The 12,174-nt window shown below is 54.7% G+C and overlaps 1 protein-coding gene across 2 annotated transcripts; it reads left to right on the top strand.

Annotated features, from left to right (window-relative positions):
* Positions 1-6,794, top strand: LOC105485006 (TINCR ubiquitin domain containing). 2 transcript variants are annotated; one of them, XM_071086065.1, is made up of 3 exons: positions 1-288; positions 5,778-5,907; positions 6,615-6,794. In XM_071086065.1, the coding sequence occupies exons 1-2, from the start codon at positions 29-31 to the stop codon at positions 5,779-5,781; spliced, it is 264 nt and encodes an 87-aa protein (XP_070942166.1). In that variant the 5' UTR covers positions 1-28; the 3' UTR covers positions 5,782-5,907; positions 6,615-6,794. The 2 variants fall into 2 exon arrangements, with proteins under 2 accessions (XP_070942166.1, XP_070942165.1); XM_071086064.1 differs by having other exon boundaries at positions 5,049-5,907.
* Positions 6,795-12,174: the final 5,380 nt, after the last annotated feature.

Genomic DNA, 12,174 nt, shown 5'->3' with positions numbered 1-12,174 from the left:
GGGCCAGAGCTGGAGCCGGACGGGCGCCATGGAGGGGCTGCGGCGGGGGCTGTCGCGCTGGAAGCGCTACCACATCAAGGTGCACCTGGCGGACGAGGCGCTGCTGCTGCCGCTGACCGTGCGGCCGCGGGACACACTCAGCGACCTGCGCGCCCAGCTGGTGGGCCAGGGCGTGAGCTCCTGGAAGCGCGCCTTCTACTACAACGCGCGGCGGCTGGACGACCACCAGACGGTGCGCGACGCGCGCCTGCAGGACGGCTCGGTGCTGCTGCTCGTCAGCGACCCCAGGTGGCGGCGGGGCTCGGGGTGGTGGGAGGGCGGCGGCCGGGGACCCCCGAAGAGCGGCGGGGGAGGCAGGCGCCCAGGGCGGCCTCCCAGGCCGGCACTGCTTTCCCACCTCGCGCTGCCCGCCTGGCCTCTCTCCTGACCTGGCCTTGCCGGCGTCGGTCTTTTGCTTCCCGGCTGTCTGTGTCTGTGTCTGTCTCTCTGCCTGTTTCTGTCTCTGCTGTTTTTCTCCCTCTCTCTCTCGTCTCTGTCACTCTCATTTTTGTCACTCTCTCGTCTCTGTCTCTCATCTCTGTCTCGTTTCTCTTTTGTCTCTCTCTCTCATCTCTCTCCCTCTTCTTTCTGTCTCTTGTCTCTGACTCTCTTGTGTCTCTGTGCCTGTCCTCTTTGTCTCTTTCATCTCTTTTGTCTCTGTCTCTTTCACCTTTGTCTCTCTCATCTCTTTTGTCGCTCTCCCTCTCATCTCCATCTCTTATCTGTATCTCCCTCTTTTGTTTCTGTCTCTTGTCTCTGTCTCATTTATATCTGTGTCTCTCATCTTTGTCTCCTCATCTCTTTCTCTTTTGTCTCTGTCTCTGTGTCTCTGCTCATTTTGGTCTCTGTTTTTTTCTCTCTGTGTGTTTCTCTCCATCTCTGCCTCTGTTTATTTCTTTCCCTGATGATTTGGTTGCCTGTGATCATCTCTGTCTCTGTCTCTCTTCTCTCTGTCTCTCTGTGTCTCTGCCCACTTCTATCTCTGCTGTATTTCTCCTTGTTTCTCCCTCATCTCTGTCTCCCTCCCTCATTTCTGTCTCCCTCTCTTGTCTCTGTCTCTCTCCCCATTTTGGTCTCTGCTTTTTTCCTCTCTGGGCGTGTCTCTGTCTCTCTTCCCCTTTGTCTCTTTGTGTCTCTGCCCGTTTCTGTCTCTGCTTTTTTCTCCTTATGTCTCTGTGTCTGTCTCTTTTGTCTCTCAGTCCATTTTTGTCTCTGTTTTTCTCTGTGTCTGTATGTGTGTCTCCCTCTCCTTGTCTCTCTGTCTCTTTGTCCATTTGTCTCTGTCTCTGCTGTTTTTCTCTCTCTGTCTCTCTCTGTCTCTTTCTGTGTCCCTGTCCATTTCTGTCTGTGTGTGTGCGCGCATCTCTCTCTGTGTCTCTGTCTCTTTTGTCTCTGTCTCTGTGTCTCTGTGTCTCTGTGTCTCTGTCTCTTGTCTCTGTCTCTCTGTGTCTCTGCCCATTTTGGTCTCTGCTTTCTTCTCTCTGTGTGCCTCTCCGTGTCTTTCTCTCTTTCTCTGTCTCTCCATTTCTGTCTCTGCTGTTTTTCTCTCTGTGTGTCTTTTTTGTCTCTGTTTCTCTGCACGTCTCTGTCCATTTCTGTCTCTTTCTTCCCACGGTGTATGTCTCTCTGTGTGTCTCTGTCTCTGTCATTTTTGTCTCTGCTCTTTTTTTCTCTGTGTGTCTCAACATGTGTGTCTATCTCCTTCTCTTTGTCTTTCTCTCTGGGTGTCTCTGCGCATTTGTCTCTGCCGTTTTTCTCTCTGTCTCCCTGAGGCTCTGTCTCTCTCTTCCTTCTCTGGTCTCTCCCTACCCCCTTATCTCTCCCATAGCCCCACCCTAATGCCCGCTACCCACACTCACCCTTGGATATCTGGGTCCCCAAAGAGGTCCTCTGGCCAAGATGGCCCTCAAGCGGGGCGTCTTCTGGCCCAAGGAGGGGTCTCCAGAGAAGGGCACTGGGGCCACAGGAACAGCTCACTGCTGGCCTGGGGCAGCTCTGGGAAACGGGTCGGGGTGGCCGTGAGGTGGTGAAGGTGGCCTGGGACCACCACCTTGGAAGTGTTGAACAGGAGAGGGACGGGGGCCATATGAACTACCCTGGATTTTATGGGGGTCATACTCACCCGCCCTCTAGAGGCTTGAGTCACCAAGCCTGTGTTGATGTTTTGAGGGCAGGAGCCTCAGATGCCACCCTGTTGCGGGAGCCTGGGGCTGCAGTGGGGGCGGGAGAGGTCCCCTTCCCAGGCCCTCTTGAGGGAAGATCTTAGTGGGGAAGGGGAGGCTGAGAGGATGATGAGGGATGGCGGTTCAGAGCTTGGGGCTGGGAGAGGGTGTTCTCGGCAGTGTACCTTCTATGAGGTCTGGGGACTGAACGACCCTCAGACGTCTAGACTGTAATCATGCAGTACAGGGTCAGCATTTATTGTGCGCCTACTGTGTGCCAGACTCCATGCTGGGCACTGAAATTCAGCAGTGACCCAGAGAGACCAGATCTTGCCTTCACAGAGCCTGCAGTCCCATGGGACAAGAGCCAAATAATAGCATGGGAGAATGTCGGCTCGCAGTCGGCGCTGTGGGGGATGCGAGGAAGGTGGAGAGGGGTCAGTGACTGGGGGACGCCTCTCTGGAAAGGTGACATTTCAGGATATGATGCGGAGGAGGTGGTTAAACAGAGAGTCAGGAAAGGGTGTTCCAGGCAGTGGGAACAGCCTGTGCAAAGGCCCTGAGGCAGGACCGCACCTGGCATGTTGGAGGAACAGTGAGGAGGCCCGTATGGCTGGAGCAAAGGGGAGAGAGGGAGGAAGGGAGGGCGGAGAGAGGCCGGAGCAGTTCATGCAGGGCCTCGCAGACTGCAGGGAGGACTTGGGCCTTGACCCTGAGGGAGGTGGGAGCCATAGAGGGCTGTGGGCAGAGGAGGCATGGGACCTAACTCAGTGCTCACAGGTAACCCCTGGCTGCAGCAGGGAGGACGGACTGTGGTGGGGGGAGGGCTGGAGACAGGAGACCAGGGTGGAGATCCCAGTGAGCCATGCTGGAGGCAGAGGATGGAAGCCTTCAGAGGAGACAGTTTTGGCTGGGTGCAATGGCTCACACCTGCAATCCCAGTACTTTAGGAGGCTGAGGCGGGTGGATCACCTGAGGTCAGGAGTTCAAGACCAGCCTGGCCAACATGGCGAAACCCTGTCTCTACTAAAAATACAAAAATTAGCCAGGCATGGTGGTACGCGCCTGTAATCCCAGCTACTTGGGAGGCTGAAGCAGGAGAATTGCTTGAACCCGGAGGCGGAGGTTGCAGTGAGCTGAGATCGCGCCACTGCACTCCAGCCTGGGCAACAGAGTGAGACCCTGTCTCAAAACAAAACAAAAAAAGAGACAGTTTCAACCTCCTCTGGGCTCCCACCCCACCCTAATGCCCTGCCCTTTGCCCCATCCCTGACCACACACACAGCTGGGGTTGATGGCGGAGTCCAGCTTTGTCTTCCCCAACAGACGGGGGCCCCTATCTGCCTTTGCTGTTCCCTGGCTGTGTGTCCTGAGGCAGCTAACCCACCCTCTCTGGGCATTGAATGGGTTCTGAGCTCCCCAGATCCCCAGACCACTCCCAGACCTATAGCGGCAGAGCAGGGGCTACTAGTGGGTGGTGCAGCACCAGCTGGGGAGGTCTCAGCTCCCCCATCTGAGAAATGAGAAAAACACTTTGGACCTGTCAGCCCAGACAGTACCCTAGGGTGAGAGAAGCTGTGTGGGCTGCTCGGGACAAAGCTGCCAGGGCCTCTCTCACTTCCGGGTAGATAGGGCCCCCTCTTCTCCCTCCCCCAGCCTCTCTTGCCACCTCCTGTTTCTACACTCTGTGAAATGCAGTAGTGACAACATTTTCTGCCTCGAGGCAGCAGCGTTGCAGGGAGACAGGTCGTCATGGGAGCCAGCAGGCACTCAGTCATGGTCACGCTTTGAGAGCCTGTGAGATGCTAGGGGCTTTTCATGTGGCCTTACGGCTGCCCCTGGCGTGGATGCTAGTATTTATTTATTTACTTATTATTATTTTTGAGACAGCGTCTTGCTCTCTCGTCCAGGCCGGAGTGCAGTGGTGCGATCTCGGCTCACTGCAACCTCTGCCTCCCGGGTTCAAGCGATTCTCCTGCCTCAGCCTCCTGAGTATCTAGGATTACAGGCACCTGCCATCATGCCTGGCTAATTTTTGTATTTTTAGTAGAGACTGGGTTTCGCCATGTTGGCCAGGCTGGTCTAAAACTCCTGACCTCAGGTGATCTGCCCACCTCAGCCTCCCAAAGTGCTGGGATTACAGGTGTGAGCCACTGTGCCTGGCCGGGTGCTGTTATCATTGGCGGTTTACAGGTGGAGAAACTGAGGCAGAGCAAGATTAAGCTGGGAAGGGGCAGAGCCAGGGTTTAAACCCAGCTTTAAAGCCACGGCCTTCATCACTAAACCTTCCCCCTGCTCCATTAGTGGGAACAGTTGTTATTATTCTGATTTCATTGGCATCAGCCTGTTCCTCTCTTCCTCCCAAGGCCCTCTATCCATCCTTCAGCTGGTTCCATCAGCTCCGCCTTCAAAGTCTAACCAGAATCCGCCCACTTCTCAACCCCTGGCCCAGCCCAGTCACCCCCACCCAGGTCCACAGCCCCTGCCCTTGTCCCCTACAAGTCTGTCCTCCCTGTAGCAGGTGCTAGAGGGCGCCTGTGAGCCCCTGAGTCAGGGCCCGTCCCTCCTCTACCGGCAGCCCTCCATGGCTCCCACCTCCCTCATGGTCAAAGCCTAAGTCCTTCCTGAGGCTTGCAAGACCCTGGATGACCTGCCGTATTCCCTCCCTGCTTTCTCCTCCTCCCTCTCTCCCCCTTGCTCACTCTGCTCCAGCCACATGGGCCTCCTCGCTGCCTCAGAGCCTCTGGACAGGCTGTTCCTTCAGCCTGGAATGCTGTTCTCTCAGGTCCCCAACTCCCTCTCTCCCTGCAGCCCTCCCTGACCATCCTGTTTAAAATTGCATTCCAGCGAGACGCAGTGGCTCACACCCGTAATCCCAGCACTTTGGGAGGCTGAGGCAAGCAGATCACTTGAGTCCAGGAGTTCAAGACCAGCCTGGCCAACCTGGTGAAGCCCCGTCTCTACTAAAAATACAAAAATTAGCCAGGCATGGTGGCACATGCCTGTAATCCCGGCTACTGGGGAGGCTGAGGCAGGAGAATCGTTTGAATCCGGGAGGTGGAGGTTGCAGTGAGCCGAGATCGTGCCATTACACTCCAGCCTGGGCAACAGAGTGAAACTCCGTCTCAAAATAAATAAATAAATAATAAAATTGTATTTCACTCCGTCCCTGCTTCATATATTTTCCCATCACTTGTCAGCGTCTGACTTCTCCACTCTTTACTTTTTTTTTTTCACCTGTAAAAAAACAAGTAGACTGTAAACTCTATGAAGGCACTGCCATCCATCTTGTTCACTGCTGGATTCCCAGTTCAGTGCCTGACACATAGTAGGTGCTCAATAAATATTAGTGGGATGTATTTGTCTCTGGAGGCAAGGAGTGGGCTGCTCAGAATATTTTTCTGGAGCTCTAGTGGTGCCTGAATGCAGGGGAGGGAATCTCCAGGTTGGAGGTGAGCCCTGGCAGGGGCAGGAAGAAGCGCCAGCCAGACACTGGGCAGAACAGGGAAGCCTCGAATGCCAAGGCAAAGGCTGTGTTTTTCCTGCAATCTGTGTCTTTCTGTCTCCCTCTTTCAGGTAGTCTGGGTTGGAGGAGGCAGAGCCATGACCGAGGGGACCCGGGTACTGGCTGAAGGAATAGGCTGGGGTAGAGGGCACTTTTGGAAAACACTTCTCCCGCCTCCCGGGAGCCTAGATCTCACTCCAGGTAAGTCATTGTAGTAGCTGAGACAGAGAAAAGACCTTAGAGATTGTGGAGACCATAGATAGGGAAACTGAGGCCCAGGAAGGAGAAGAGACAGATGTTATTGACCATCACTCACCTCCTATGCTTCTGGTCCCTAGGAGAGGGACATGACCTCGGTGGCTCACTTCTCTTTGGATTAACATGTGGACCAGAGCCGTATGGCCCCTGACTTGCTGGGTGACCTTGGGAAAATTGCTTCTCCTCTCTGGGCTCTGTTACCTGTCTCCTTACAGTGAAGGATTGAGCTTTGGTTTGGTTTTACTGCACTCTTTGCCTGCAATTCCTGCTACTGCCATCAGGTGGCAGAAAACAGCCACGTTCCAAGAGAATCGCTTGAATCCAGGAGTCGGAGGTTGCTGTGAGCTGAAATCAGGCCATTGCTCTCCAGCCTGGTGACAGAGCAGGACTCTGTCTCAAAAAAAAAAAAAAAAAAAAGAGAGAGAGAGAAAAGGAAAGAAAACAGCCAAATTCACCAGTCACCAGGGGCCATCCCTGTCCTCTTAAAGGACACCAGGGACATCCACAGGAGGAGGGGATGACTACAGGTATCACTGTCCATGTCAGGGATGTTAGGTCAAAGGGAAGGACAACTGGCTAGAGAACTGGTGTTTCACCCTTCCCTGGGCCTGTATTGAAACGGGTGTATCCTTCCCCTCCTGTTGTTCCAGGGTCTGGGCTCCCAGGTGGATGGTGAAACCCTGGCCTGACCAGATGATGCACACTGCTTCAGACGCTCCTGCTGGAGCCCCAATCCCTGACATGGACCTAGGACATTTTTGCTCCTGCCCAGCCTATCAGGAGAGAGCCTTGAGCCTTTCAGCTCTGCTGTGTGACTTTGAGGCTGTTGCTCCCCTGTTGGGGCCCCGGGTGCCCTGTCTTCAGTGGGAAGCACTGTGCCACCTTGGAAAGCTCCCATGGGCATCCAGAGAGCATCGCAAGAAGAGAAGCACAGAGGGGACAGGAGAGGCACTCGGAGGCCCTTCCCCTCTTGCCCAGGACATTCTCCCAGCCACACCTTTGCCCAAGCCATGCCCCCTGCCTGGAGCACTTTTCAACCTCTTTTCTGCAGCTCCAATACACGTGGGATTGCAGTCTCCTCCAGGAAGTCTTCTCTGATTCTCTCCTTCCCAGCCAGAGAGCACTTAGCCCTCTTTGGGGCCCCCACAGGCCCTTTGTGCAGTGAACAGCCCTGGCTGGGGGTGCAGCCAGTCCTACCCGAACTCTCCAATGACTGAGCAGGAAGATGGGGACATCCCAGCTCCTGCTCAGGCCTCCAACTGCGCCCCATGTCCACCCCCAGATACCTCTCCAGGAGATACCTGCGCGGTTTCCCCCTTCGCCTTAAATCCAGATGCCTGGTTGTCTGCACAGGGTCTTGGGGCGGCAGGGGAAGGGGGTCTGAAGAACTCTGGCCAAAAGGATGAGGATCTGGAGGTGGGGAACTAAGCCCAGGCATGGGAGGTCATCTCGGGGCATCGCAGGGAGTGCATTGTGGGAATTCCGGATGGAGACCCTCAGGGCAGTGTGCCGGACCTCCGTTGCACCTCTGACCTGGAGCCACGTCACCTCATGTTGTGCAGCCCCGGGGAGGGTCTTTGGGGAGGGGATGCAGGGGCTGCACGTGTCCTCGAGGGCCGTGTTCACTCTCCAGGCACCACGGGCGGAGACGCCCGAGCCTGGGAAGAAATAATGTTTTAATTAAGAGTCCTGTCGGCCGCAGGACTCAAAGCACGGACAGGTGGATAGTAAATCGCCACCATGGGGACAGCCGCGCCCAGATTGTGCGTTTGCTTAGCTGGGGACAGCGCTTGGCCCCGGGGCTCCTGCTCGCCTCCCCTCAGAGCATCTGCTGAACTTCGGGCATCTACCCTCCAACTCCCGCTTGTCCGAGAGGAGGGAGAGAAGGAGGGGAAGAGAGAGGAGCCCCATTTCCCTCCGGCAGGCAGACGGGCTGGAGCTGCTTTGCAGAATGACTTGGGTCTTGCTGGCCCCTGGGTGTGCCTGGAGGGGGGTCTTCCTAGCCCCCTCCACTTCTCCCTTGGTGCCTAACCCAGGACTCTATCCACAGAGACCTACTGTGTGTCCCCTGGAGCTCCTCCTGGAGCAGAGCCTTCTGCTCTCTTTTCTGCAGAGGGTAAACCGAGGCCCAAGGAGGTTGTTAGGGACACAGCGCAGAGGGAGGCAGCCCAGATCCCTGCTCTTGTGTGGTTTGGGACTCTGCTAACAGCTGGGCCACATGCGTATATCTCGAGCCTGGATCCCTTCTGTCACTCATTTCCCTGTGCATATTCAGGGACCTGCCTCTATCAGGTTTTGGCAAGAAAATGGGGCATTTAATAATCTCCCCAGTTCCATTCCTTGGTCCCTACTCCGTGTCAGGACCTGCGCACGTCTTTTTGGAGCCCTGTCTCGATTGACAGCCGGCCGGAGGCGGTGGCTCACGCCTGTAATCCCAGCACTCTGGGAGGCCGAGGCGGGCGGATCACGAGGTCAGGGGATCGAGACCATCCTGGCTAACACGGTGAAACCCGGTATCTACTAAAAATACACAAAATTAGCCGGGCATGGTGGCAGGCGCCTGTAGTCCCAGCTACTCAGGAGGCTGAGGCAGGAGAATGGCGTGAACCCGGGAGGTGGAGGTTGCAGTGAGCCAAGATCGCGCCACTGCACTCCAGCCTGGGTGACAGAGAGAGACTCCGTCTCAAAAAAAAAAAAAAAAAGGTTGACAGCCTCGCTGCTCGGAGGCCAGGATGACAGCCCATTTTACAGATGGCTTTCGGCTTGCCCAAGGTCACCACCCTCTGGACTGGTGTCCCAGTAGCCTCTGAACTGAGAGGTCCCCAGCCCATGCCGGGAGCTGATGGAGGAAAAGGGGGGGAAGGGTTTCCCACTTCTTGACTGGGGGTGGAGGTGGGAGAAAGCATTTTCAGGGCGTTTTTGACATTTAACAAATAGTATGCAAATCTCATGCAAATTGCATGCAAATCATCACCCATTTCTTAAGCCTCGACAGCGCTGGCGTGTCTGAAATAATAATGTTGGACCTGTCCCTTGGTGATGACCTGGGTGGGGAGGTGCACAACCTTTTCCTTCCTCCCTCTTCCCGTCGCTTCCCATCCCATCTGTTCTCCTTTCTCCCTTCCTTCGCCCCCTTCCTTCCCTGTCTCTCCCTATCTTCCATTTTTCTCTTCTTCCTTCACATAATTTGTCCAAGGCCTCCCTGGCCTGACATAAACATAAAGCTGCAAAAATGGCTTCCTGCAGCCCATTTTCCTGGTTGGGAAACTGAGGCATGGGCCTAAGTTCCCACAGCCACACCGAGGAAAGCAGCCCCCACTGAATGTCACCATGCACCAAAGTGCACGGTCCTCCTGACACAAGAAGGGGAGATGACAGTGGCTGGAGTCGTCAGAGCTGCTTTGAGGGAGCTCCAGGCCTGACAGGCTTACAGGACCAAGGGGAACTATTGTGGAATGTCTTGGCCTTGAATGACAGGCTGCTGATTTTGGATCTGGAGAAAGCTCACACTGACTCTTCTGCTCCCCCAGTCTGTCTTTCTCCTGCTACTCCATCCACATATCCCTGAGTTTGGGCCACAGTGCCTCCATTTGGTTTGCATGTCCCATCTTCTTTGTTTGGCAAGCTCCTATTCATCCTTCAAAGCCCTAGCTTCAATACCTGCTTCTTCATGCAGCCATTTCTCATCCTTCAAGAAGAGCCTACTTCCCTCAAGGCCCCTGCTGCTTCCAGTCTCACCTTCTGACTCACTCGGGATCCACCGAACTGGGAGGTCTGCGTCTCCTCCCAGCAGTCAGAGTCATCACTACCTTTGGGGCCGCAGGATCACCCAGCTTGGAACTAGATACAGAAATGCTGTTTTTGAGAGTGCGCTGAATAAAAGATTAAATGTTTGAAAGCAAGATTGAGTGTAAGCTTCCTAACTTGGCCTTGGAGCTCTCTTGGGCTTCATTCTACCCCATCTACGGGTTTAGGCTGCTCTTCTTTTACCCTCCTCTCACTCCACTCCAGGCCTTTGCACGTGCTGTTACTCCAGGTGACACTGTTACTCCAGGTGACCCCAGGCCAGCCCCCTCCCATCTCTGAGCCGTGAAACTCGGAATCCCGCCCGCTCCCTGCCAGGGCCTCTCAGACTCGGCTCCACCCTGAGCAAGTCTAGGCTATGAGGACTTTCGGGTGAGACTTGGCAGCTGCCATCTCGCTAGGGCCTGTGGCGTCCCAGGGAGGAGCCACCTCCCACCTTGGCCGCCCACCTAGTTTGTGCTCCAAGAAGGTCCAAGGGAATTCTCCTAGAGGGCAAGTGAGTCCAGGCGGTTCCCAGAGGAGACATCAGCGGTTTAGCCAGAAACTGCCAGGACCTGGAATTGCCACTTCCGTCCTGCCCTGCCTCTCTCTGTTCTCTTTCTGTGAGACTCCAGGCTGGACTCTGGCATTTTCTTAACTCTGAGCATTCATTCAATGAGTGATATCAAGACAGATGCTGCTCCAGCTGCCACAGACAGTGGGGCAGGTTGTTCACTGCACAAGAGGATCCAGCTGCAGAGGTGGGAGGGCCCCAGGAAGGGGCCCTTCTTTGTAATTCATCCAACAGCTCCCATACAAGTCAGTGCTGGTTCTGACCTTGTCATCTTTCTTTCTCTCTCTCTCCTCTCTCTTCATCTGTCTCTGTGTTTCAGTCTCTTATTTTATTTTTGTTGAGACAGGGTCTTGTTCTGTTGTCCAAGCTGGAGTGCAGTGGCACAATCACAGATCACTGCAGCCTCAACCTCCCCAGCTCAAGCGATCCTGCCACCTCAGGCTCTTGGGTAGCTGCGATTATAGGCACACGCCACCATACCCAGCTAATTTTTAAATTTTTATAGAGATGGGGTTTTGCCATGTCGCCCAGGCTGTTCTCGAACTCCTGGGCTCAAGCAATCTACCTGCCTTGGCCTCCCAAAGTGCTGGGATTGCAGGCATGAGCCACTGCGCCCAGCCTGTTTTTCATCTGCTCTCTGTCGCTCTATTTCTCTCTGTGGTTCTGTTTGTATCTCATTATCTCTGCCTCTCTTCAATGTCTGTCTCTCCCAGTTTCTCAGTTGGTCTGCATCTCAGTCTCTGTCTCTCTCCATGTCTCTATTTTTTTTCTCAAATCTCCTATTGAAAAGGACCCCTCTTTCCCTGGGCCAGGCTCAGTGGCTCACAACTCTAATCCCAACACTTTGAGAGACTGAGGCAGGAGGATTGCTTGAGCCTCGGAGTTCGAGACCAGCCTGGGAAACATGGCGAGACCCAGTCTTTACAAAAGCATTTTAAAATTAGCTGTGTGTGGTCGCATGCCCCTGTGGTCCCAAATACTTGGGAGGCTGAAGCAGGAGGATCACTTGAGCCCAGGAGTTTGAGACCACAGTGAGCTATAATCATACCGCTGAACTCCAGACTGGGTGACAGAGCAAGACCCTGTCTCTAAAACAAAAAGAAAAAAAAAAAATAGCCCAGGCACAGTGGCTCACACCTGTAATCCCAGCACTTTGGGAGGCTGAGGCGGGCGGATCACGAGGTCAGGAGATCGAGACCATCCTGGCTAACACAGTGAAACCCCATCTCTACTAAAAATACAAAAAATTAGCTGGGCGTGGTGGCGGGTACCTATAGTCCCAGCTACTCAAGAGGCTGAGGCAGGAGAATGGCGTGAACCCGGGAGGCGGAGCTTGCAGTGAGCCGAGATCGCCCCACTGCACTCCAGCATGAGTGACAGGGCAAGACTCTGTCTCAAAAAAAGAAAAAAAGAGCCCCCTTTCCTTCTGATGTCCTAAGTACGACCTCTGGGGTGTCTTCAGAAGCTTGTGGGATCATGCGTTCCACAATCACTGATTAAGCACCTCCAGTTTACAGGGCTCTGAGGACAGCATGGTGACTAGGACACCCAGTCAAGCTCCCCACAGAGCTCACAGCCCAACAAAAGAGACAGAAGCTGCAGGGCAGGCACGCGGCCCCTGAGACTCCCCAGGAACCCCTCCCACACACGACCTTCCCCTGAGTGACCTTGGGTGTTCTTTGTCCCTCACTGGACCTCAGTTTCCCTGCCTGCCCAAGGAGGGAAGTGTTTGGGATGGCCAGGCCAGGAGCTGCTTGCATGGCATTGGGTGTTTGCTGGCAGACAAATCCCGACTCATCCCGATGCCCAAATAGATTTGAAAGAACCATCAGAAAGGAAAACAGTCATAAGAA

Source organism: Macaca nemestrina, chromosome 20 (assembly GCF_043159975.1).
Source record: "Macaca nemestrina isolate mMacNem1 chromosome 20, mMacNem.hap1, whole genome shotgun sequence".
NCBI classification, from domain to species: Eukaryota; Metazoa; Chordata; class Mammalia; order Primates; family Cercopithecidae; genus Macaca; species Macaca nemestrina.
This window is presented reverse-complemented; position numbering and strand designations above follow the sequence as displayed.

Coding starts and splice junctions, on each gene's coding strand:
- LOC105485006 (XM_071086064.1), top strand. CDS start 29: ATGGAGGGGCTGCGGCGGGGGCTGTCGCGCTGGAAGCGCTACCACATC. Junction 289..5,048: donor CTGCTCGTCAGCGACCCCAG/GTGGCGGCGGGG, acceptor ATTGCATTCCAG/CGAGACGCAGTGGCTCACAC.